The sequence below is a fragment of the Salmo trutta genome, chromosome 9, assembly GCF_901001165.1.
Source record: "Salmo trutta chromosome 9, fSalTru1.1, whole genome shotgun sequence".
NCBI classification, from domain to species: domain Eukaryota; kingdom Metazoa; phylum Chordata; class Actinopteri; order Salmoniformes; family Salmonidae; genus Salmo; species Salmo trutta.
In genome coordinates this window covers 24,579,388-24,607,135 of record NC_042965.1, presented here as the reverse complement: position 1 = coordinate 24,607,135, position 27,748 = coordinate 24,579,388, and the positions used below count along the sequence as shown (strand labels likewise).

Genomic DNA, 27,748 nt, shown 5'->3' with positions numbered 1-27,748 from the left:
GAGGCAAACCGGTTTGGGTCGTCCCGTTCATGACAGCGCGCTACAGATTCGCCGGAGGCTAGCTATCGTACTGTTAGTTGTCGGAGTCTGAGGCCGTCTCTGAAAGGATTTGCTCTGTGTATTTGATCGTAGAGCATATGGCGCAGAAGGAAGGACTGTTTTGACTGCTGCGATTTGACTGGATTGCTAGCCAGCTAACTAGCTTTAGCTAAATGCATTGCATTTGCTTCTAGCTAACTTTAGATAGCGAACGTTACGTCGTGTTGCTATCGAAACACATAGCCCGCAAGAAGTTGTGGATTTAACGCTACGTTAGTTAGCATGCAATTATTGCATTCCAGAGACAATCAGGAGTGACTTGCTTAGTTATACTGTCTCATGTTTTGCTACAACATTTGCCCTCTAACCGATTTGGCAACACTAGCTAGGCCAAGTCTTATCAATTTGTATTTTAATTTGCTCGTGGTAAACGCTAGCCTCTAGGTAACTACCAACAACTTGGTTGTTAAATGTCGGAGAAGAGTTCGAACTCGTCGGGCTCAGATGAAGATGTGGATCCCGAATCTGGGCAGCCTGTTGAACTCGGTGGCGTCCTAAGCAAGGTAAATCAAACAACAAACAATGTATCTTTATTCAAATAGATAATTAGGACTTGATCCTCTAAAAAACACTGATACAACTACAATAACTAAATACCTGCTAGCTTTTATTCAAAGTTTGATGTGCCCATTGTACACTTCCCTATGGTGTACAATGTTTGGGTCAGATTGACAATGTTTGCTCAATCTAAATTACTATCAGCCAATAGGTACCACAAACAAACGGCCGCTGTTACTAATAACAAGCTGCCTGGGCCAAATTGCCATCAGGGATTGACATTAAAGTCTGAAAGGCACTTGCCCAGTATTTTTTTGGTTGCTCGAAGATTATGATCAGTTGACCAAAAATGTAAATGAGCTATTTATACACAGACGTGCCATATATCGCCTGCCTTTCATCTACACATGGGGAGGAATCAGAAAGATTGGTTTTGGAATTCTTTGCAGATTGGTTGTTATTTTATTTGATCACATGCCCAATGGGACAACCTCAAACAGGCTCAACTTGCTCCACTGCTCAGTTCTCTTGCCTCAAGCAGTAGGGTGACCCTTAATGTCAAACCCTGGCCATTAATGGCATCCCTTTGTGGGACATGCAACACCCACTTCTCTTTCAATTAATCAGGAAATGAATTGAACCAATCATTGTCATCTATAGTGATTGTGTGAAACTAAATACATGACCCCTGTCCTACTGTAAGTACACCGCTAGTAGTTGTAGGCTTGACTATCTGCTCTTATGTTTTGTTGATAGTGGACCAACTACATTCACGGATGGCAGGACCGGTGGGTAGTGTTGAAGAACAACACTCTGAGCTACTATAAGTCAGAGGATGAGCGGGAGTACGGCTGCAGGGGCTCTCTGTGTCTCAGCAAAGCTATCATCACTGTAAGTTCATTTCCTCTCAGAAAGCAGCATTATGGCACATTTTGGCAAAAAGGTTTGTTCAGACACTGAAATGGTTTAAGTGAAATGAACCGGTGACGAGGCTGTTAGTTCACAGTAGGGGATAGAGAACAGTATTGTATTAGACAAGGCCATACTGACACTACAAGGAGCACCAGTTGTAAGCACACATACATTGTTCTTTATTAGGCATCTGAAATCCTGATTCTGTATTGTAATCTCTGGCCACATACTGTTATCCTTTGTGTGCCATGCTTCTGTTTGTAGCCAGTTGACATTTCATTCTCCTCAGGCAGGCCTCCTGTTGGTTAGATAAACTGAAATCCAACTCTCTGGTTAAACATTCTATTTTCTTTCTGAAATACGATGGTTCAGTACAGAGTCCAAACAAATGTGTTACTGCTGTTTGTGCAATAGGATTAAATGACTGAAATCAGATTAAAACCATAATATGGGTTGTTGTAACTTCCCTTAGGTCCAATGCAGCTGTTTTTATCTCAATATTAAATATAATTTCTGGGTAACAACTAAGTAACAATTTAAATACCTTACTGTGATTGTTTTCAATGAAATGGTCAAAAAGAAACAAAAATAGCTTCTTAGCAAAGAGCAATTTCTCAAGCGAGAATTTTGCTAGTGCTCTCTGGGAGTGGTCTGAGTGGGGAGGGTTCCAGTCAGCTGTTATTGGCAGAGAGGTTTGGAACTCTTTCTCATTGGTCTATTAACTCATTTACCACCTGGTAATGTCACCAGGCAGGCCAAAAATCCATCTCACCAAAACAGGCTGAAATTTCAGGCAGTCTTTTCTAACAGCTCTTACACTAAGGGAAGGGGAATAACTAGTCAGTTGTACAACTGAATGCATTCAACTGAAATGTCTCTGAATCAGAGAGGTGCGGGTGGCTGCCTTAATCAACATCCACGTCATTGGCTCCCAGGTAACAGTGGGTTAACTGCCTTGCACAGGGGCAGAATGACAGATTTCTACCTTGTCAGCTCGGGGATTAGATCCAGCAACCTTTCGGTTACTGGCCCAACGCTCCTACCCACCAGGCTACCTAAAGGACATTATCATCATTTACACAGTATTATTCCAACCTCATAGTGTGGATATGTATACAGTACCAGTCAAAAGTTTAGACACACCTACTCATTCAAGGGTTTTTCTTTAGTTTTACTATTTTATACATTGTAGAATAATAATGAAGACATCAACTATGAAATAACACATGGAGTCATGTAGTAACCAGAAAAGTGTTAAACAAATCTAAATATATTTTATATTCTTCAAATTGCCACCTTTGCCTTGATGACAGCTTTGCACACTCTTTGCGTTCTCTCAACCAACTTCATGAGCTAGTCACCAGGAATGGATTTCAATTAACATGTGTGCCTTGTTAATTTGTGGAATTTATTTTCTTAATGCGTTTGAGCCAATCAGTTGTGTTGTGACAAGGTAGGGGTGGTATACAGAAGATAGCCCTATTTGGTAAAAGACCAAGTCCATGTTATGGCAAGAACAGCTCAAATAAGCAAAGAGAAACGACATGAAGGTCAGTCAATCCGGAAAATTTCAAGAACTTTGAAAGTTTCTTCAAGTGCAGTCGCAAAAACCATCAAGCACTATGGTGAAACTAGCTCCCATGAGGAGTGCCACAGGAAAGGAAGACCCAGAGTTACCTCTGCTGCAGAGGATTATATAAAGTTGTCAGCCTCAGATTGCAGCCCAAATAAATGCTTCAGTGTTCAAGTAACAGACACATCTCAACATTAACTGTTCAGAGGAGACTGTGTGAATCAGGCCTTCATGGTCAAATTGCTGCAAAGAAACCACTACAAAGGACACTAATAAGAAGAGACTTGCTTGGGCCAAGAAACATGAGCAATGGACATTAGACCGGTGGAAATCTGTCCTTTGGTCTGATGAGTCCAAATTTTTGGTTCCAACTGCTGTGTCTTTGTGAAACGCAGAGAAGGTGAACTGAGGATCTCTGCATGTGTGGTTCCCACCGTGAAGAATGGAGGTGTTATGGTGTGGGGATGCTTTGCTGGTGACGCTGTCTGGGATTTATTTAGAATTCCAAGGCACACTTAACCAGCATGGCTACCACAGTATTCTGCAGCCCTACGCCATCCCATCTGGTTTGCGCTTAGTGTGACTGTCATTTGTTTTTCAACAGGACAATGACCAAGAAGGAGAGTGATGGTGCTACATTATGACCTGGCCTCTACAATCACCTGACCTCAACCTAATTGAGATGGTTTGGGATAAATTGGACCGCAGAGTGAAGGAAAAGCAGCCAAGAAGTGCTCAGCATATGTGGGAACTCCTTCAAGAATGTTGGAAAAGCATTCCTCATGAAGCTGGTTGAGAGAATGCCAAGAGTGTGCAAAGCTGTCATCAAGGCAGAGGGTGACTACTTTGAAGAATCTAAAATATATATTGATTTGTTTAACACTTTTTTTGGTTACTACATGATTCCATATTTCATAGTTTTGATGTCTTCACTATTATTCTGCAACGTAGAAAATAGTAAAAATAAAAGAAAAACCCTTATAGGTGTGTCCAAATGTTTAACTGGTACTGTATAACACAGGATCTTTTTTTTTTTAAGTGAAAGGTGTCATTGTGCTTCTAAGAGAGCATTAGTTCCTTTTTTCTATGTAAATGCAACGGACTACAAGGTTTTAACTACTAGCACCACACCTACACAGTCAGTGGGACTCAGTCTGTTTATAATGAAGGCAAAAACAAGACTCAGACACAACCCAACCTTTCTGCCATCTTTCCAAATATCCCTGAGCTGTCTGTCGACAGACTCTTCTATCTGCGTTGTGTGAGGTCTTAGGAATGCAGAAACTAGCCATTGGCAGTGTTTGGAAAGCTACTCTGAAAATAGTTTACCAAGCTACCAGTCACTTAACACTGGAAGAAGTTAAGCTACACTAAAGCTACCCTTACGAGTAATATAAACTCAGCAAAAAAAGAAACGTCCCTTTTCAGGACCCTGTCTTTCAAAGATAATTTGTAAAAATCCAAATAACTTCACAGCTCTTCATTGTAAAGGGTTTAAGCGCTGTTTCCCATGCTTGTTCAATGAACCATAAACAATTAATGAACATGCACCTGTGGAATGGTCATTAAGACACTAACAGCTTACAGACGGTAGGCAATTAAAGGTCACAGTTATGAAAACTCAGGACACTAAAGAGGCCTTTCTACTGACTCTGAAAAACACCAAAAGAAAGATGCCCAGGGTCCCTGCTCATCTGCGTGAACGTGCCTTAGGCATGCTGCAAGGAGGCATGAGGACTGCCGATGTGGCCAGGGCAATAAATTGCAATATCTGTACTGTGAGATGCCTAAGACAGCACTACAGGGAGACAGGGTGGACAGCTGATCGTCCTCGCAGTGGCAGACCATGTGTAACAACACCTGCACAGGATTGGTACATCTGAACATCACACCTGCGGGACAGATGCAGGATGACAACAACTGCCTGAGTTACACCAGCAACGCACAATCCCTCCATCAGTGCTCAGACTGTCCTCAATAGGCTGACTGAGGCTGGACTGAGGGCTTGTAGGCCTGTTGTAAGGCAGGTCCTCACCAGACATCACTGGCATCGCCTATGGGAACAAACCCACCGTCGCTGGACCAGACAGGACTGGCAAAAAGTGCTCTTCACTGACGAGTCGCGGTTTTGTCTCACCAGGGGTGATTATTGTGTTTATCGTCGAGGGAATGAGCGTTACACCGAGGCCTGTACTCTGGAGCGGGAAAGATTTGGAGGTGGAGGGTCTGTCATGGTCTGGGGTGGTGTGTCACAGCGTCATCGGACTGAGCTTGTTGTTATTGCAGGCAATCTCAACGCTGTACGTTACAGGGAAGACATCCTCCTCCCTCATGTGGTACCCTTCCTGCAGGCTCATCCTGACATGACCCTCCAGCATGACAATGCCACCAGCCATACTGCTCGTTCTGTGAGTGATTTCCTGCAGGACAGGAATGTCCGTTTTCTGCCTTAGCCAGGGAAGAGCCCGGATCTCAATCCCATTGAGCACGTCTGGGACCTGTTGGATCGCAGGGTGAGGGCTAGGGCCATCCCCCCCCAGAAATGTCCAGGAACTTGCAGGTGCCTTGGTGGAAGAGTGGGGTAACATCTCACAGCAAGAACTGGCAAATCTGGTGCAGTCCATGAGGAGGAGATGCACTGCAGTACTTAATGCAGCTGGTGGCCAGACCAGATACTAACTGTTACTTTTGATTTTGACCCCCCCCCTTTTGTTCAGGGACACATTATTCCATTTCTGTTAGTCACATGTCTGTGGAACTTGTTCAGTTTATGTCTGTTGTTGAATCTTGTTCTGTTCATACAAATATTTACATATGTTAAGTTTGATGAAAATAAATGCAGTTGACAGTGAGAGGATGTTTATTTCTTTGCTGAGTTTAGTTTACATAAAGTAACTTTGGGAAAGTAGTTCACTACATCATGATTATTTATCACGAAATTGCTAGATCTAAATCTGGAATATCATAGTCCTCAAATTGCAAGAACAGATCACTCCTGGAGTTAAGTGTTAACAGAAAGTTTGTGTTTAATAGGCTAAATTAAAACAGTGTTTCAAGTGAGAATTAGGAAGGTCTGATGCCAAAAAATAAAATTCTTTCCTACTTTACTCAGATTTTATTTTTGCCAAAAAAGTAATGTAGGTCCAGTAGTTAGCTACATGGTAAATAGTAATTAACTACAAAAAACACTACCAAGATCTGAACTTAGTTCAACTAGCACCAAGCTACTGCAAAATGTAGTTAAATTATTAGTTGAACTACATGTAGTTCACTACTCTCCAACACTGGCCATCGGTTAATATCTTGCTCAATAGAGGCCAGCTTCACTGTTAGGATGTACACCATAGACTCGGTACAGTACGCTCACCTCACGCCCACTGTAGATACAGTACTTATGCAGAAAATGCAAGTCAGATAATTTCGCCTCGGGCTATGGCTCAACCTCATGCTGTGTCACAACACCGCAGGCTACTGTTTACCCATTGCTCTCAGAAGTATCTGCTGCATTTGTTCAGTATCCTGTGCTTCTTCCAAGAGGGATGGAAATCATACACTGCTCTTTTCATGCAATATGTGTGTGTTTGTCAGAGATGTATTAGGTTTTGTATTCTCTGTTACGTTCATATTCACGTACAAGGTAAAATATCTTCACATTAGAGTTGATAATGATGGTAATACTGCTACTAACTACTAGTGATGCACCGATATGACATTTTTGGCTGATACCGATATCTTCCTTGCCAAAAAAAAAAAATACTGATAACCGATATTTAACATTTTAGCTGCCTTTTAATCATTCTAGTACAGTTAAATAGGTAACACGCACACATGGATGCAGCGGTCTAAGGCACTGCATCTCAGTGCAAGAGGTGTCACTACAGTCCCTGGTTCGAATCCAGGCTGTATCACATCTGGCCGTGATTGGGAGTCTCATAGGGCGGCGCACAATTGGCCCAGCATCGACCGGGCCGTCATTGTAATTAAGAATTTGTTCTTAACTGACTTGACTAGATAAATAAAGGTTACACACACACCACACTTACCGAAAAGTTATTTTGTTTGCATTTACGCACGTCACCATTACCAGTAAAACATCATCAAAACCTATTTCTTTCACTTACTTGCTGTGCTGTTTCGTTATTCAGTCGTTTCATTCTCAACCAGGAATTCTATGGAACGCCGTTTGGGTTTTTGCGTGTCAAAAAAGATACTTGACGTGTCAAATAACACGACCATAATCTGTTTCAGTAGCTATAGTTAGCTAGCTAACTATATAGCTAGGTGTCATCTAAAATAACCCTAATTTATGATCAGACCCATCTGTGAAGCAAGCCACAATAAGGATTAGCCACAATAGTGGACTTTGCGGTTAGCCTTTAAAATAAAAGTATTGCATAATTCTACTATTTGTTCATTTGCATCCGTGAATGACACACTTTTATTTTGAAGGCAAATCGTAAATTCCACTAGTGCCTAATCCTTATTGTGGCTAGCTTCACAACACACAACCCGGTCCGGAGCTAGCTGGCTGCTTATAACATTAACTTTGGGCAACAGGGTTAAGTAGCTGGCTAGCTATTTATTTTCATGAACTGAAGTTCAATTTCAATAGGCGAACAACAAGTGGCAACCTAGCTAATACTTACTCACAAGGATTCCTAAATCATTGCTAAGAATAATGAAAATGACTGCAGTTTCTACTGGTCATTGTTTTCAGGCTGGTTGTATTGGTGCTAGCTAGGTACCAAGCTAAAGCTAGCTACCCCAGAAGTTGCGGTCGAACAAATGCTTTATTACCAACGCAGTATTGTATACTCATCGTACGTGGCCGGTGTTTGCTTGTTTGCAGACTTTTTTGTACAGCTTTGACAGTGCTATTGTATCTTTTTTGACACGCAAACACCCAACCGGCGTTCCATAGTATGCATGTCGTGAAGCTAATAGCAGTGACACTATTACTGTGTAACTCCGGTAGGGCAACATCTGAAAAATAGTGCACTTGGTAGTGTGTACTGGTGCTCGACCAGTCGGCGAAAGCCAACATCACCCACAACAGAGAACGGTTGATTGTCCATGGCAATGAATTCCATTATCTTGGCTTTAATGGATTTCGCCTTTGAGTTGTCTCGCTGAAATGTTATTACTCTTTCAAATGACTGCTCGATCCACACAGCAGACATTGTGTGGGGTAGGTTAGGATTTTACGTGGCGTTATTACGTCATGTACCTACGTTATATAGGTATGCATGGTAGCTTTGACATCGGTTTTTAACATCGGCGTTATACTAGACATCGGGCCGATACAAATGTTGGCATTTTTAGCTAATATCGTCCGATTCCGATATGCTTACCAATATATTGTGCATCCCTACTAACTACTATAGATAATGTCAACAATACATTTTTATTTTGTTTTTAACAACCAAGGATACAAGCGAAGCAACTGCAGCATTGGCAGCTACAGTGTTCTCAATCAGATCTCTCCACACACACGGATTGGGATAGATTGCAGCACACTGTGCTCCTGGAGAAGGAGCGACAATAAAGCCAGGCTTTATAGTCCGTGTCTGATACAGCCTTGTGCCAGTGGACTTAATGGTTCTTCTGAGTCACACAGACAGTAGAGAGGTTCTTAAGGACATGCTTGATAGGAGTAGGGTGAAGTTACCCTTAGATCAGTTTCTAAGGTCAGATTTGTTTTTCTCTACAATGGATAGTGTTTCGGGGAGGGGTAATCTGGTTACAGATCTCTGTTCAATGACAACTTCTACCCAGTACTGGTTGGTACAGGAGGAGGTTAAAGAGAAACCAGCAGCCCTCCCTCATCACTACATTAGAAGTTGAAACTAACTTATGACATGGAACACATGGGGATTGTTTTAGCTTTATGATTTAACAAGCTCAATAACATTTTGTGTGAAATTTTGCAGGCATTACATGTATGTTCCAGATAGTGTGGGGGCTGTGCAGTTTCTTGTCAAAGGTTACAGGAAATAAAACGAGGAGCTTTATTAATAGATAAGGCCCTATAAAATTTGCGATGCAGGGAATGTGGACGGAATCCAGACATTAAAACATAATTTAACAATATTTAATCATGTCTTGAACTTAGTAGGAAATCAATTAATTTGCCAAAGGTTATGATGTCATGAACAAAATGCGTAGCGTAAGTGATTTGTATTTTCCTTCAACTTTCTGAAGAGGCAACTGCGTGTGAATCCCCATGTCTGTGCACGTTTGTCTACCACTTTGTGTAGCCGTTAGCGAGGATGCTAATGACAACTGCCTTCTGGTAGATGGAAAGGGTTTCATAAAAACCTTCTCAATTAAATGTTAACTACAAAGTAGTCTATGCCTACCTGCAGAATGAGATCATGATTATTTGCATCAATCCAGTAGTGATTTGTTTAGCAAACTCAGCAATCACGTGTGCTACAGAAACACTGCTAGCCAAGCACATGTCTAGCTGGTGCATACTTGAATGAAAGGTTATCTACACCCAAAAATGAAAATTTCTTAGGTTTTCCCCAGATCTCAAAAGTGGTCTCAAATTGTTGTTTTCTATTAAAAATGTGTGATTTTTGAGAGTGGGGGAAAAAGCTGAAACCTGGGAATACTAAATGGAGAAACTGAATTTAGAGAAGATGATAAAACATTGTATAGGGCCCTATAAAATGTAGTGAACTGGGGCAACATCAGCTGGCATCAACGGGCCATTTGTACTGGAAGAGTAGCTCGAAGTCAGAAAATGTGGAGAAAAAGGCCTTGCTGTCTTTAAGGAACAGATTCCAAACCCAGGTTATTGGTGGAGCCAATAACCTGAAAGGTCACTGGTTCAAATCCCCGAGCCGCCAAGGTGGACAACCCTGTCTTTCTGCCCTTGAGGAAGGCAGTTAACCCCCAACAACTGTTCCCAGGGCACCGTGGACGTCAATTTAAGGCAGCCCCCCGCACCTCTCTGATTCAGAGGTGTTGGGTTAAATGCGGAAGACATATTTCAGTTGAATGCATTCAGTTGTACAACTGACTAGGTTTTCCCTTTCATTAACTTTGATCATTTATACTTTAATAACCACCACCACCACCACCACCACCACAACAACAAATCTAGAAATGTATGTCCATGAGTTTCTAATGGATAGACCATATGGACCAAAAGAAACGTCTCCCAAATGATCTCTTCCAACTATTGATTATTTCTTCACAACTGCCACCAGTTTGGAACCAATGATTTACATATTGACATAGTAAAATAAATATGTGTAAAAAAAAAGTAAAGGCTATTTCACGCTGAAACTCATGTTAAACACCAATGTTATTGTTAGTAGTTGATGTTATTCTTTAACACAGACCCCAATGCAAATCAGGGGGAGGAAAATGGGTTTATTCAAAGAGGATAAATCATAGTTGTTATGCTGAGAGGTAGATGGTCATTCTCCCCTGTCCTCAGTGATGCTTTTCTGTGGTTCTCTCCCAGTTCTCCACAGAACAAAGGGACAGCATGTCGTTTTATAACCCAGCCCTAGCCAATTAGAATTCCTTGCAATAAAACTGGGCCAAATAACAAGTATCCTATTTCAGGCTCACTGTATAGACAAATCCCTCCCATACCCATTGCTCATTAATCCCCTATTACAGAAAAACTACTATTGCCATTGATTGTTAGTACTCTATTAACCTCTCGTCCTCTGCGTTGTGTATTTATCTTCGAAATATTCTTACAGTATTCACTAAGTTGGTTGATATTAAGATAATGTTTTAGAGGGCCAGAGATACACCTGTGATGATAATCTGAATTTCCCAAAAAGGCCACTAGATGTCATATGATACATTTCTGGTAGTTTCCTGGTAAACTTCAAAAGTTTCAAGTAATATACTCTTTGCACCTCTAGTCAGAACCACATTCCTCCTGCAACCAACATGTTGATGCGAAGAAGCCCTGCATAATGATATAGCCTAGTGTTGGGTGTTTGGGCCTTGTTGAGTTGATTCTGAAAGAGGGATCTATTGGCCACTCATGTTTGTTTTTAAAGCGGTAGACGCACTGCTTTTCCCAAAGTACTTTCTGCTGTAGAGATTGACGTCTCCTGTATAGGCCTAGTCACTCGTGTCTCCACTCACTCTCTCTCCCTGCAGCCCCACGAATTTGACGAGTGTCGTTTTGACATTAGTGTGAACGACAGTGTGTGGTACCTACGGGCAGAGGACCCAGAGCACCGGCACCAATGGATCGACTCCATCCAACTACACAAGGTAAGACTGAAGGATCTCTTTCTCTCTTGTACACAAGTGACATATACCAGAGATTCCCCTTGGCATGTGCAATTTACATTTATTGTCCAATACTTTAAGATCTACACATAAGTGCACCAGCCTAGTGGTTGGTTTGGAATAGAACGAGAGGTAGAGGTAGCCTAGACTAGAGGTTAGAGAGGCAGCCAGTAGCCAGAAAGGTTCTAGTCCCGGGCCAAGAAATACAAACAAGTGAGAGACGGTGGCAACCGGAAGCACGGTGATTTCAGATCCCATATTTACAGTATGCTACCATTCCCAGGAATTGACATGTTGCAACATGACTGCTCCTGAGTGGAACTGGTGGACTGGTTGGTGACAGTTGAAAGTGGGACGAACAGGAAAAACTTGGTGTGTGTTAGGGCCAGGATGATACCACAGATAGAACAATGAGGAGTTATTTCACCAGATGTATAAATGTGAAGCATCCGCTTGGCGTTTCCTTCCACTCACTACCAAATATGGTAGTGTGAGGAAGCCCAGTGGCCAGCAGGTTTTTGAATGGTGTGTGTGTGTGTGTGTTGCTCAGAGGCAGTACATTCATTGTCGTCAGTTCTATAAAACAGTGCCAATTTTCACTGTCACTAAATATGATCATATTTATTTTATAGTTATAAGGCAGGTGAAATGTAATGGCTGTGAGTCCCTAAACTGATTATTACTATATTTAGATATTTCAACTTAGCATACTTCATGCCCTATTCACCCACTTTTCTTGAAGAGGAACTCCATCATATTTGTACTAGATTTGAGTAATTTAGCAGACACTCTTATCCTGAGCAACTTCCATTCATCTAAAGATAGCTAGCTGAAACAACCACATCACAGTTGAAGTAAGTCATTTTCCCCTCAGAGGTTATCTGCAAAGTCGGTGCTAGTTGGAAAAGACGAGTGCACGTTTTTTGGGGGGGATACGACTGATGTCTCATTTTAAGATACTCTTAGAAGAGGTAGGGTACTAATAAGTACTTGAGCTTGTCGTCAAAAGTGAGTACATCTTAGCAATAAATAACAATTTTTACCAGAAAGGTGAGTTATACACTGAGTATACCAAACATTAGGAACACCTGAGTTGCACCAGCCTTTTTGCCCTCAGAACAGCCTCAATTCGTCTGGCATGGACTCTACAAGGTGTGAAGCGTTCCACAGGGATGCTGGCCCATGTTGACACAGATGCTTCCCACAGTTGTGTCAAGTTGGCTGGATGTCCTTTGGGTGGTGGACCATTCTTGATACACACGGGAAACTGTTGAGCATGGAAAACCACAGCAGCGTTGCAGTTCTTGACACAAACTGGTGCGCCTGGCACCTGCTACCGTACCCTGTTCAAAGGCACTTAAATATTTTGTCTTGGTCATTCACCCTCTGAATGGCACCCATCTACACTGATTTTAAGTGACCTCAAAAAAGGATCATAGCTTTCACCTGGCTAGTTTGTCATGGAAATGTTCTAAATGTTTTGTATACTCAGTGTATTTATGGCACTATGCAGCATTACTAGTTACTGTTTATGACAATCTGACTACTTTGCCTATTTGTATTTGCTGTAGGCCATTTCAATAAATAAGAAAGCAAGGGAAGAATGTAGGCTAGACACAGCGGACAATTCCACCAAAGCAGCTCAATGTCCTGTCAGGAAATATACTCTCTCTCTGTCTGTGTATAGCATTCACGTGGAGCCAATCAGAGCTGACAGAGCGACACTACAGTCCACAAGAAGCAACATGTGTAGCAAGTGAAGTGAGAGCTATTGCAAGATCAGATTACACTGGCTGAAGCACGAGAGGCACGTCTCTGGTCCCTCTCCCTTGCATCCTGTGGGCACCACACACACACACACACACACAAGCCTGTTACATACTGAAGCTGCCTCCACCAGACAGGAATATTAGAAAATATTTTCCTCTACATAGTCTCTGTCCAGGCTTTCAACAACATTAACTTTGATTGTGATTATAGCCCAATGGTGGTTGTAGCTGAGGTTTTATTGTACATTTTGCAAAAAAGTGGTTTGCCAATAGGGGTCGATACCATCGTGTATATAATCATGATAGGACAAATCTTCATACCCTAGCTTACAATGCACCGTACCAAGCCTCCAAACCTATTGGGTCACAAGCTGGCGTAGTCAGTGTTCCTGTTCCCCCTTCAATAGATCCCAATGGACTAAAGGCAATCCTTGTGCTTTCCTGTAGTAGACCTGTTTCTCAGGGTTTGATTCTGTATTTCACTGGCTGGGGGAATAATGTATTTCTTACTCTGGAGACTGGTCGAACACCGTGTTCCCCAACTTCAGTCGTCGAGTACACCCCAACAGCACACACTTTCTGTTGTAGCCCAGGAACGAACACATCTAATTCAACTTGTCAAGGGCTTGATGATTAGTTAAAAAGTAGAATCAGGTGTGCTTTTCCGGGGCCACAACAAAAATATGTACTGTTGGGGGTGCATGAAGACCGGAGCTGAGAACACTGGTCTAACGTATTCTCCCCCCACCCCTCCAGGCGGAGTCGGGGTATGGTTCAGAGTCCAGTCTGAGGCGTCATGGCTCCATGCTGTCTCTCACCTCTGCTGCCAGCGGCTTCTCTGCCACTTCCACTTCCTCCTTCAAGGTAAACCACCACAACACTCACAACAAATGTCCAGGGAAATTCCATGGGAATGTCAACCTGCGCATGCCTAAATAGTTAGTCATTTCCAAATTAAACCACATTTATAATTATCCTTAAGGTCTACATGTTGGAGTTCAGGCTTTATTTGTAGGAAATTGAATGAATTATGTCCATTTAAGAGTAGCAGGCCAAGTCTCGAAGGCTTTTCAGTCAATCATATTTCATTGCATGTTGAAAGAGCTCAGTGCTTGTTTCTCCACGCACAGCTGTCCCCCAGTGTTGGTTATGAAGATGTGATGTTAATGAAGCAGTATAGACCAAATTGAAGTGTTGTGAGTTTTGTTTGCGTGTTCCACAGTCTTGTAAAGATAGCCTGTCCCAGCCAACACCTCTATGTCACATCCATAATGTTTTTTTAGTAAAAGTTTTTCTAAAACATGCACATTACATCGGTCACAGCCTGTAAAGCTAACTTTTATCAAGGTTTTATATGGTCTATAAATACTTTCTATCTCTTCATTGCCCGCATCCTTTTTCAGTGTTATGATATCCGTAACATCTATTTTAATCATTTAGCAGCCGCTCTTATCCAGAGTGACATCACATCCACCGGTTGTGGATGTGATGGATATTGATGTATCATATCTTTGCTTGTGCATTCAGCACATTTTGTGTGGTTGTTCTCAGATGTATTCTTCAGACTTTAAAGATGCAATTATTAATGTCTTGAAAATGATATGTTCCGTCTAGCTAATATTATCTTGGAAAATATGAGCTGAAATGCATTTCTCATACATGGCAGTAATGTTTTAAAGGATAGAAAGATGAGAAGAGTGCTTATCAACAATCTGAATAGTCCTGGAGTGTCCTTTTCAAATGAAAGCACCCCAAAATACACCAACTTAATCCAGTGTCCAGAAAAGTGGATTGACAGTATAGGCACATGTACAGTGCATTTGGAAAGTATTCAGATCCCTTGACATTTTCCACATTTTGTTACGTTACAGCCTTATTGTAAAATGGATTAAATTGTTTTTTCCCCTAATCAGTCCCTCCAGGATTTTGCGGGAAAAAAGTGATTTCTACGGCCAAAAATGGTTGATTTTGCTGCAGCTATTCTGAAATTCTGCGATACATTTTGTAATTCAGTCATGATCTGCCGCTGCTGTGGGAACTGTTCTGATATTCTCTTATGCTTTGCTGATTCCAAGTGACTGTCGACTTTCTCTAGTTTCAAACAACATTTGGAAATTGTTTCGCACGGTCGTTAGCTGTTATTTTCATTGGCAAATGAGAGATTTTTGGATTGGGCCATTTTTCACGGTAAAAGTGCGGGAATTGGTCAAAATTGCGAGCTCTCGCCAAATATGAGCTGATTGGTTGATTTTGCGATCGCGGAATCCTGGAGGGACTGCCTAAGCAATCTACACACAAATACCCCATAATGACATAGCGAAAAACTGTTTTTTTTTAATCAAATTTAAAATAAAAACAGGTACTCATTTACATACGTATTCAGACCCAGGTGCATCCTGTTTCCATTGATCATCCTTGAGCTGTTTCTACAACTTGGAGTCCACCTGTGGTAAATTCAATTAATTGGACATGATTTTGGAAAGGCACACACCTGTCTATATAAGGTCCCACAGTTGACATGTCAGAACAAAAACCAAGCCATGAGGTCGACGGAATTGTTCGTAGAGCTTCGAGACAGGATTGTGTCGAGGCACAGATCTGGGGAAGGGTACCAAAATATTGAAGGTCCCCAAATACAGTGGCCTCCATTATTCTTAAATGGAAGAAATTTGGAACCACCAAGACTCTTCCTAGAGCTGGCCGCCCGGCCAAACTGAGCAAGTGGGGGAGAAGGGCCTTGGTCAGGGAGGTGACCAAGAACCCACCCGATGGTCACTCTGACAGAGCTTCAGACTTCCTGGGAGAACGTTCCAGAAAGACAACCATCTCTGCAGCACTCCACCAATCAGGCCTTTATGGTAGAGTGGCCAGACAGAAGCCACTCCTCAGTAAAAGGCACATGACCGCCTGCTTGGAGTTTGTCAAAAGTTACCTAAGGACACATAGACAATGAGATTCTCTCTTCTGATGAAAATAAGATTGAACTCTTTGGCCTGAATGCCAAGCGTCACGTCTGGAGGAAACCTGGCACCATCCCTATGGTGACGCATGGTGGTAGGAGAATCATGCTGTGAGGATGTTTTTCAGGGGCGGAGACTAGTCAGGATCGAGGGAAAGATGAACGGAGAAAATTACAGAGATCCTTGATGAGAACCTGCTACAGAGCGCTCAGGACCTCAGACTGGGGCAAAGGTTCACCTTCCAACAGGACCACGACATTTACATTTACGTCATTTAGCAGACGCTCTTATCCAGAGCGACTTACAAATTGGTGGATTCACCTTATGATATCCAGTGGAACAACCACTTTACAATAGTGCATCTAAATCTTTTAAGGATTACTTTATCCTATCCTAGGTATTCCTTAAAGAGGTGGGGTTTCAGGTGTCTCCGGAAGGTGGTGATTGACTCCGCTGTCCTGGCGTCATGAGGGAGCTTGTTCCACCCTAAGCACACAGCCAAAACATCGCAGGATTGGCTTCAGCACAAGTCTCTGAATGTCCTTGAGTGGCCCAGCCAGAGCCCGGACTTGAACCCGATCGAACATCTCTGGAGAGACCTAAAAATAGCTGACAGAGCTTGAGAGGATCTGCAGAGAAGAATGGGAGAAACTCCCCAAATACAGGTGTGCAAAGCTTGTAGCATCATATCCAAGAAGACTCGAGGTTGTAATAGCTGCCAAAGGTGCTTCAACAAAGTCCTGAGAAAATGGTCTGAATACTTATGTAAGTTTGATATTTCAGTTTTTTTTTTTTAATTACACATTTGCAAAAATGTCTAAACCAATTTTTGCTTTGTCATTATGGGGTATTTTGTGTAGATTGAGGGGAGAAAACTATTTAATCAATTTTAGAATAAGGCTGTAACATAACAATGTGTCAAAAGTCAAGGAAGGGGTCTGAATACTTTCCCGACGGCACTGTATATGCAATAAATAGAATGTTAGAGTACTAATTGGCCTTGTATACTATTCAGGCTACCTGTAATTATGCAATATGCTTTCCGCTGACCTTTTTAAAACCATTCTAAATGACAACAAATGTGTTATGATAGATTTTGATCACAATCTTTAAGACTGGAATGTTTATTTCAGATTCTGTAACATACATAGCCGTCGTTTGTCATTTCCATGATTACTTTAGAGGACAGTCTTTTCAGTATTGTCGTTTTTGTGTACAGCCTTTCCTTCGAAATGGCTATTCATATTTTGACCTAAGACTTAAAAACTCACGACTTTTGCTAATATGTTCAGTCTCCCCAAAAAGCTTGTCCATTTCATGTAACCTCTATAACGCTTTTTATTTGCTTTATTTCGCCAGCGTGCCAGAAGTCTGTTATCTTGGTATACACCCCCCCCCCCCCCCAAGCGGAGTTTATACATTTTATGAGCCATTTAAATTGTTATTTTGCATACCCAGGAATTGCTCCTGGACAATACAGCCCCTGGAAAGATGTAGCTAGGCCTTTTGTTTAATTCATTCATTACCAAGGGACAAACCTTAACTTGGTGCAGACGTCCCGTTGATTCCCAATGCATGATTGTTTATGTTAAGATCTAACAGTGAACCCGTGTGTTTGTGTGTTGTTGGACCTGAAGGGCCACAGCCTGCCGGAGAAGCTGGCGGAGATGGAGACGTTCAGAGACATCCTCTGCAGACAGGTGGACACGCTGCAGAAGTACTTTGATGGCTGCGCAGATGGCGTCTCCAAGGACGAGTTCCAGAGAGACAGAGGTAGACCTAATGTAGCTGGTTAACGTGGAGGGAGAGGGACCCCAGGAAGAGTAGCTTCTGCACAAGCTAATGGGGATCAAAATAAACAAATAAGCTAACATGGAGGGAGAGGGACAGTCAGAGGTACTGAAGAATACCTGGAAGGGGCTTTGGGGGCTTTCTGTGGGTTTAACAATTCCATATTGAACTGGCCATGTAAATTGTAATAACCACACTGGCCACAGGACATGAAATGGCAACCCAGGTAGATCAATGATGAAGTCTTGTCTCCTTTCCAGTGGTGGAGGAGGATGAAGACGACTTTCCCACGAGCACACGGCCCGATGGCGACTGCCTTTACAACAACAACGGCAGCAAAGAGAAGCGTGAGGATCAGTGTGTAAATTCACACTTATACTATTACTAAAGTTGCTACTGCTTGTAGCAATATGAGTGTTTGTGTCCTTGAGCAAGGCACTTGACCCCTAAAATAGCTCCAGGGGCGCTGCACTGTAGATAACACTGCGATCCTCCCAAATGTGTGTTTGTGTTGAATATGTGTGTTGTGGAAGCAGATCAGAAAACAAATACTAGTTTCATCACCCCTAAAGCACAGTTATGTGTAGAATGGTGGCATGTGACATTGGAACCATGTCATCTAACAGTGTGTCTCTCTCCCTCTCTCTCTCTCCCAGTGTTTCCCCCTGCTAATCCTAAGGGCATGAATGGGATCGACTTTAAGGGCGAGGCCATCACGTTTAAGGCCACTACAGCTGGGATCCTGTCCACCCTCTCCCACTGCATCGAACTCATGGTGAAGAGAGAGGACAGCTGGCAGAAGAGACTTGACAAGGTATGGCACAGCCTACTGCTGTCACAGCTAATCACAAGTCTCCTTTAGCTACCAACAGGGTCATTCAACCCCTCACCTCTCTCATGGGACACTACCCCAGTCAGGTTGTTGTTGCAGAAGAGTACGAAGTTATCATTTTTAATGGAACATGGCTGGTGAAATAGAAGTGGACTGGTGTGTTTATGGTTTAAGCCAGTGAGAGGAGACATGCACAACTCCTGGTTCAGCAGAGGTGTTGTCTAACCTGAGGTGGCAGATCCAGTCTAATGTGTGTGTGTGGAGGTGATTGGTGCATCTGGTCACCTCAATGCCCCACCCCGCCTTAATTGGCTTAGTTTCATTATGCCTGACTGTTGTATGTGGAAAGAATCTCCCTCAGGTAGTAAGTCCAACAGTTGTGCAATAGGCATGTAAAACATTTAGAAACATTCAACTCTTCAGGGAAGATAATAGTGAGTTTGCGTTCTATTAGAACTATTAAAACATGGCTAGATTGACATTCTGTCTGAAAGAACTTTGTAATGACGGCACTTGTTAAACACCTTTCAAGACAATCCTGCTTTTGAAGGTAGAGGGTTATTTTCATTTTCATCATGTGAAATAAACCACACTTCATCTGCATTTCCGTAAAGTCACATTTGAATGGTTTAATTGTTTAATTGTTTGAATGGTTTAGTGGCGATTTGAGTGGATTAAGAATTGAGAATTTCCTATGTAGATACTGCAGTCCGTAGGTATTCACCTCCCTACCTTGCGTCAGACACATGACAAAGCTTCACATCCTTACTCTGCTCAGCTGTTGAAAACCAGTTCTTCCATTTTTTTTCCAAGGCAAGTTGCCCAACCCAAGAAAGGGAGGTAGGAGTAGCCTGCAGTTGGTTTCGACTACCAGCGTGGCTGGGTGTGTGTATCTTGAGTGTAGCCTATGTTGATCAGGGCGAGAGCGTCACAGGACAGGACACACACTCCAACACACAAACTGGAGTAAGTAGTAGGATGACTGCTCGGACATCGTGGTACCTTCTGTCTTCCTGGAAGCCCTCGCTACATAAGAGGGCCGACATACTGAAAAACGAAAGCCAGAGATGGATCCCACTACAGACTTGCAGCCGCTTCTTTACAGTACGTATTATAGTGTAGGCTTTGGTTGAAGCAAATCAACTTGATTGGAGGTACACCACACTCCCAGCCTCTCGTTTTGAGCCGTCCGGCCGTTACCGAGAATCACATACCAGAATGTTTAACAGGCTTGTTAGCAATTGAGCTTTAAGAGTATTTTCTGCGCATACATTGCGTAACTTGTGTCAGTCGGATTAAAACGAGACTATAGTGTCCATAAAGTGACCATTGGACTTAAAAAATTGCGGATTGACTACGTTTGTAGGCGCAACAGTTTTTTAAAATGTATTTATCGCTCTCACATGCTCATTTTCTGTCCCTTAAGAACCAACGATGTGCTACCTTTTTTGTAGCATTTCTGACAATGCTAAAATTGGGACCAACAACTCGGTTGCTGCAGAGCTAGCTAACACCAGGCACATGAGAAGCAAGACCAACCTTGATTTCCCTAAAATACTTTTCATAGCAGGTTAGGAGAGCATTTTCGCTAACCCTTACCCTTTCTTAACCTAATTCTGCTACAGATACTGATAGGATCAAAAGAAAAGCAGCACTGCTCTTGGCTCAGCGCTCTCCATTCAAATCTTACCTTAACATTAGATACTGACAATGGTTGAGCTCCTAGAAAGAAATGATCAAATATTGAGGAAGGTTATTCTAATGCTTAGGGTATGCACTAAATTGACTATTTGTCACATCATTGCACACATTGTTAGGCCTACACTATGAAATTAGAACTCAATTTATTTAAATGTGATTGAAATACAGTATATAGGCCTACTGTATTTCTTTCAATGCAGTCATCTGTTTTCATTTGAAGCAGCGTTTTATCCTTTGCTTGTTTATAACAATTGCAAAGACATTGACAACTTTGTATTGTAGTCAACTTCATTCTGAAGTTATCTGCGGTCACAGAGCGACAGATAAAATAAATGTTTGTTTAGCTGAGATCTTCTGTGTATAACTCCTTCAAGACTGTTGGAAAAGCATTCCTCTTGAAGCTGGTTGAGAGTGCCAAGAGTGTGCAAAGCTTTGAATAATCTTTGAATACTTTGAATAATCTCAGATATAAAATATATTTTCATTTGTTTAACACTTTATTTTGGTTACTACATGATTCCATATGTGTTATTTCATAGTTTATGTCTTCACTATTATTCTACAATGCAGAAAATAGTCAAAATAAACCCAGGAATGAGTAGGTGTGTCAACTTTTGACTGGTACTGCATATACCCTTCAAATTAATGGATTCAGCTATTTCAGCCACACCTGTTGCTGGCGGGTGTATAAAATCGAGCACACAGCCATGCTACTCTCGCTCTGTGAGCTTGTGTGGTCTACCACTTTGTGGTTGAGCCGGTGTTGCTCCTAAACGTTTCTACTTTACAAGAACAGCACTTACAGTTGACCTGGGCAGCTCTAGCAGGGTAGACATTTGATGAACTGACTTGTTGGAAAGGTCGCATCCTATGATGGTGCCATGTTGAAAGTCATTGAGCTCTTCTGTACAGGCCATTCTACTGCCTATGTTTGTCTATGGCGATTGCATGGCCGTGTGCTCAATTTTATACACCTGTCAGCAACGGTGTTGCTGAAATAGCCGAATTCACTCATTTGAAGGGGTGTCAACATACTTTTGGCCATGTAGTGTAGCTACTGTAGTAGGTCAAAGCTGTGTGCTGGTAAACCTTAGTAGAGCATTGGTGGAGTAGGTATTGTGGTGATCATGGGAATTTCTTTCTGCTTCAGTCCAATGGCTACTTCTCACTTAGCTTTTTTCTTTAATAGGCCTAGGTCTCAGCGATGGCTGCTGCCAACACACCACAGCAGATTGGAATACGCTCTAAATGGAAACCAAAACTGACTGTTGTACCTCAGTTCTCCTTCCCTCCTTTTTTCTAGTCAATATTTGGACTTTGGATCAATTTCCACTATGTTGTAGTTGTTTGATAATAGGGTTTAGTCACTAGTTTGACAGATCTGTTAGTTGGAATTTGAGTTAGTTTCAAGTTGGAGATTATCCTAATCCAAAGGTGTACTGTCTTTCTATCCTTAGTCATTACAATTGTAATGGACCTGTGGTAGAGATGTAGGCAGCAGCACCGTTCAGTAGTGTCCTGTTCCATCTTGTAAAAGTTTGTTTTTAATCCTGTGTGACATTTCATCTGCTTCATGTTGTTATTGGAATTCTGTGTCTTTTTGAAGTAGGTGTGCCTACTGTTCCGTTTAGTGTTTGTTGTGGATTTCATTGTGCGAAGCGGCACGTCGTTCTCTTTGTACTTTGTGACAGCTCTCAAGCCAGTCAGCCAGGTTTATTGCACCTAAGTGGGGCATCATGAGCAAGGAAGCACCTCCCTCCTGCTACCTGAAGACAAGTCTTAGAGGTTGCCAGACAAAGGCCAGCCTCATTTGTCTTGAGTCAGTTTAATTACCTCTGGTGGAGCATGGGACTGGAATTTAAACTATTTTGAGCAGAGTGCTCTAGCGTAGAATACTGCATAGAATCGGCTTGCCTTTTTCCTCCAAACATAACGATGGTCATTATGGCCAAACAGTTTATATTTTTGTTTCATCAGATCAGAGGACATTTCTCCAAAAAGTACGATCTTTGTCCCATGTGCAGTTGCAAACCGTAGTCTTTCTTTTTTTTATGGCGGTTTTGGCGCAGTGCCTTCTTCCTGGCTGAGCGGCCTTTCAGGTTATGTCGATATAGATACTTTTGTACCTGTTTCCTCCAGAATCTTCACAAGGTCCTTTGCTGCTGTTCTGGGATTGATTTGCACCTTTCACACCAAAGTACATTCATCTCTAGGAGACTGAACGCGTCTCCTTCCTGAGCGGTATGATGGCTGCGTGGTTCCATGGTGTTTATACTTGCATACTATTGTTTGTACAGATGAACGTGGCACCTTCAGGCGTTTGGAAATTGCTCCCAAGGATGAACCAGACTTGTGGAGGTCTAAAAAAAAAAAATCCTGAGGTCTTGGCTGATTTCATTTGATTTTCCCATGATGTCAAGCAAAGAGGTACTGAGTTTGAAGGTAGGCCTTGAAATACATTCACAGATGCACCTCCAATTGACTCAAATGCTGTCAATTAGCCTATCAGAAGCTTCTAAAGCCATGACATCATTTTCTGGAATTTTCCAAGCATTTAAAGGCAGTCAATTTAGTGTATGTAAACTTCTGACCAACTGGAATTGTGATACAGTGAAATAATCTGTAAACAATTGTTGGAAAAATGACTTGTCATGCACAAAGTAGATGTCCTAACCGACTTGCCAGAACTATAGTTTGTTAACAAGAAATGTGTGGAGTGGTTGAAAATCGAGTTTTAATGACTCCAACCTAAGTGTATGTAAACTTCCGACTTCAACTGTGTGTGTGTGTGTGTGTGTGTGTGTGTGTGTATGTATGTATATATATATATATATATATATATATATATATATATATATATATATATATATATATATATATATATATATATATATACGAGAATTTTTTTTTTACTTTTTACCCTTCGTTGCAACTCCTGTACGGACTCGGGAGAGGCGAAGGTCGAGAGCCATGCATCCTCTGAAACACGACCCTGCCAAGCCACAGCGCTTCTTCACACACTGCTCGCTTAACCCGGAAGCCAGCCGCACCAATGTGTTGGAGGAAACACCGTACGCCTGGCAACCGTGTCAGTGTGCACTGCACCCGGACTGCCGCAGGAGTCGCTAGAGTGCGATGGGACAAGGACATCTCGGCCGGAACAAACCATCCCCTAACCCGGACGACCCTGGGCCAATTGTGCGCCGCCTCATGGGTCTCCCGGTTGCGGCCGGCTGTGATACAGCCCGGGATCGAACCCAGATCTGTAGTAACGCTTCAAGCACTGCGATGGAGTGCCTTAGAAACAAATGTATAAATTTAACAGAAGACTCATCAGGGTCTGCAACCCCGCTCACCATCACCACTACATTATGTTTCAACTGATGGAGGAACAGATGTGCAGGAAGAGAGAACAGAGAAACAGGTGAGTGAGGACTGATAGGGGATGCGGCAGGCTGATTACTGCTGCCACATGATATGCTCATGAAAGTCAAGTGGACATTATTGGACCAGCAAATATGAGACTAGTAGCTGTTGCTTAAATTCAACTGAATTTCTTAATTTTTTTTGAAGACTTAACATTTTATAACAGGCACCAGAAGGTTCTTTTAGATCGGTATGGCTGAAAATTGTGGTAGCATAATATGAAACGGTACCATGATGTTCGAAAAAGTATCATGACGTTTTTGTACCATTTTTCCAGTATACTGTTGAAACACATTGAGTTAGATTTGAGATGGCGAGTTATCTTACCACAAGCGTATAGCCTCTTCATGAACAATATTCCTTCCAGTTGACCCATTGACTGTGTGTTCAGGAGCTGGAGAAGAGGAGAAGGGTGGAGGATGCCTACAAGTCGGCCTTGAGTGAACTGAAGAAGAAATCTCACTATGGAGGCCCCGACTACGAGGTAAGAGTTTCAAACTGCCAAAACTGTCCTGACACTTCCTCCTGTAGTGACGATAAATACTGTAACCAATCCACATGAGTTATCATAGGTATCTGACTTAGTAATGACTCAGGAAGTGAGAAGAGACAAGAATGCTAAATATTTATTTCCACTTGCTTATGAGTATAGATACTATAAAATTGACATTATAAGCTCATGGTTATGCCATTGTATTAGTCATAGTGGGTATATACCAGTCAGATTGCAGGGCATTGATTCCTGTTGCATGACATTGATTTGGCTATTAGATTGTACATCCTGGAAACAGTACATCTGTCGTAATGAGTTGTCCCTTGTCATGGTGTTGTTTCTACAGGAGGGTCCTAATAGCCTCATAAATGAGGATGAGTTCTTTGATGCGGTGGAAGCTGCCCTGGACAGACAAGACAAGATAGAGGAGCAGGTACGTTACAATTTTACTCTGCTCGCTAGTTCCCACCTGCCGGCATTCTGTATAGATCTGAAACATCTGTGTGGCGGATTTTCCTCCTTGCATAACAAAGAGAACAAAGAGATGTCCTTTCCTTTCAGATCTAGAATCTAGATATTGGACCTACAGGTGTGATCGTTTTGGGATTAGACAACTGAGTGTATTATGAGAGCGTATTGTGAGAATAATTAGAGTTGTCTGTGGTGTTGTGTGTACCTTCTCAGTGTCAGTCAGACAAGGTGAGGAAACCTAGACTGACCCCAGTCCCTCCTGGAGACACATACTCCACCATCGGAACCCACCGCTTCGCCGAACAGGTACACACACAAACATAGGGTTTGACCATTATTGAAATCCGGGTAACAAATAATTGCCATTTATATAGGCTGGGTTTCTGAATAGCACTTTGACATCGGCTGATGTAAAAAGGGCTTTATAAATCAATTTGATGGATGTACAGTGCATTCGGAAAGTATTCAGATCCCTTGACTTTTTCAACATTGTTATGTTACAACCTTATTCTAAAATTGATTAAATAGTGTTTTCCCCTTATCAATCTACACACAATACCTCATAATGACAAAGCAAAAACAGGTTTTTAGAAATATCACATTTACATAAGTATTCAGACCCTTTACTCAGTACTTTGTTGAAGCACGTTTGGCAGCGATTACAGCCTCAAGTCTTCTTGGGTATGATGCTACAAGCTTGGCATACCTGTATTTGTGGAGTTTCTCCCATTCTTCTCTGCAGATCCTCTCAAGCTCTGTCAGGTTGGATGGGGAGCGTCGCTGCACAGCTATTTTCAGGTCTCTCCAGAGATGTTCGATCGGGTTCAAGTCCGGGCTCTGGCTGGGCCACTCAAGGACATTCACAGACTTGTCCCGAAGCCACTCCTGCGTTGTCTTGGCTGTGTGCTTAGGATAGTTTTCCTGTTGGAAGGTGAACCTTCGGCCCAGTCTGAGATCCTGAGTGCTCTGGAGCAGGTTTTCATCAAGGAGCTCTCTGTACTTTGCTTTGTTTGTTTTATCTTTCCCTCGATCCTGACTATTCTCCCAGTTCCTGTCTCTGAAAAACATCCCCACAGCATGATGCTGCCACCACCATGCTTCACCCTAGGGATGGTGCCAGGTTTCCTCCAGACGTGACACTTGGCATTCAGGCCAAAGAGTTCAATCTTGGCTTCATCAGACCGGAGACTCTTGTTTCTCATGGGCTGTCATGTGCCTTTTACTGAAGAGTGGCTTCCATCTGGCCACTCTACCATAAAGGCCTGATTGGTGGAGTGCTTCAGAGGTGGTTGTCATTCTGGAAGGTTCTCCCATCTCCACAGAGGAACTCTGGAGCTCTGTCAGAGTGACCATCGGGTTCTAGGTCACCTCCCTGACCAATGCCCTTCTCCCCCGATTGCTCAGTTTGGCTGGGCGGCCAGATCTAGGAAGAGTCTTGGTGGTTCCAAACTTCTTCCATTTAAGAATGATGGAGGCCACTGTTCTTGGGGACCTTCAATGGTGTAGAACTTTTGGTACTCTTTCCCAGAAACTGTGCCTCGACACAATCCTGTCTCGAAGCTCTATGGGCAATTCCTATGACCTCATACCTTGGTTTTTGTTCTGACATGCACTGTCAACTGTGGGACCTTATATAGACAGATGTGTGCCTTTCCAAATCATGTCCAATCAATTGAATTTACCACAGGTGGACTCCAATCAAGTTGTAGAAACATCTCATGGATGATCAATGGAAACAGGATGCACCTGAGCTCAATTTCGAGTCTCATAACAAATAGTCTGAATACTTATGTAAATAAGGTATTCTTTTTTTAAACTTTTGTTGCTAACATTTTTAAACTGTTTTCGCTTTGTCATTAGGGGGTATTGTGTGTAGATTGAGAAATGTTTTATTTAATTGTTAGAATAAGGCTGTAACTAGGAAAAAGTCAAGGTGTCTGAATACTTTCCCAATGCACTGTAAATGGCCACGGTTATTTTCATAGTTGTTATTATTGTAAATTGTTGATATTATATATTTTTTTGCCTGTTTTGAAAATGACCTACGACATAATGAATACAACAGTTTTGGTAACCCCCCTTGTCTTAATAACAAATGGTTTTGATCACTTAACTTTTGGAAATTAGTTTTCTCCTCCCGACTGGCATTCTGCTCGGAAAATGACTATCAACTTTACTCACTTCATGTAAAAATAGACTGCTATTGGGTGAACCTATATCTACTTAAATACAAAGTTGAATCGCCCCTTCTCCTGAAATTAATGTATACTGAACAAAAATATAAACGCAACATGTAGGTTTCATGGGCTCCCGAGTGGCGCAGTGGTCTAAGACACTGCATCTCAGTGCAAGAGGCGTCACTACAGTCCCTGGTTCGAATCCAGGCTGTATAAAATCAGGCTGCGATTGTGCGCCGCCCTATGGGACCACAAATTAGCCTAGTTAAATAAAGGTTACAAGAAAAAAAATGAGCTAAAATAAAATAAAAGATCCCAGAAATGTTCCATACGCACAAAAATCTTATTTCTGTCAAATGTTGTGCACAAATTTGTTTACATCCCTGTTAGTGAGCATTTCTCCTTTACCAAGATAATCCATCCACTGGACAGCTGTGGCATATCAAGAAGCTGATTAAACAGCGTGATCATTACACAGGTGTTGGGGGCAATAAAAGGCCAGCTTAAAATGTGCAGTTTTCTCACAGAACACAATGCCACAGATTTCTCAAGTTTTGAGGAAGCGTGCAATTGGCATGCTGATTGCAGGAATGCTCATCGTCTTCACCAGGGTCTTGACCTGACTGCAGTTTCTGCTTCGTAACCGACTTCCATGGACAAATGCTCACCTTCAATGGCCTTTGGTACGCTGGAGAAGTGTGCTCTTCATGGATGAATCCCAGTTTCAACTGTACCGGGCAGATGGCAGACAACTTGTATGGCATTATGTGGGTGA

The 27,748-nt window shown here is 42.2% G+C and overlaps 1 protein-coding gene across 2 annotated transcripts in view; it reads left to right on the top strand.

Annotated features, from left to right (window-relative positions):
- The window catches only part of LOC115200269 (collagen type IV alpha-3-binding protein-like), a 35,833-nt gene continuing 8,085 nt past the window's right edge, over positions 1-27,748 (top strand). Inside the window, exons 1-10 of one of the 2 annotated variants that reach the window (XM_029763200.1) lie at positions 1-602; positions 1,354-1,488; positions 11,219-11,335; positions 13,879-13,986; positions 17,720-17,855; positions 18,134-18,220; positions 18,530-18,687; positions 24,224-24,316; positions 24,672-24,758; positions 25,010-25,102. In XM_029763200.1, the coding sequence (XP_029619060.1) occupies positions 510-602; positions 1,354-1,488; positions 11,219-11,335; positions 13,879-13,986; positions 17,720-17,855; positions 18,134-18,220; positions 18,530-18,687; positions 24,224-24,316; positions 24,672-24,758; positions 25,010-25,102 (1,107 nt within the window). In that variant the 5' untranslated portion in view covers positions 1-509. The remainder of the gene's footprint in view (positions 603-1,353; positions 1,489-11,218; positions 11,336-13,878; positions 13,987-17,719; positions 17,856-18,133; positions 18,221-18,529; positions 18,688-24,223; positions 24,317-24,671; positions 24,759-25,009; positions 25,103-27,748) is intronic. The other variant, XM_029763201.1, reaches the window with a different exon arrangement.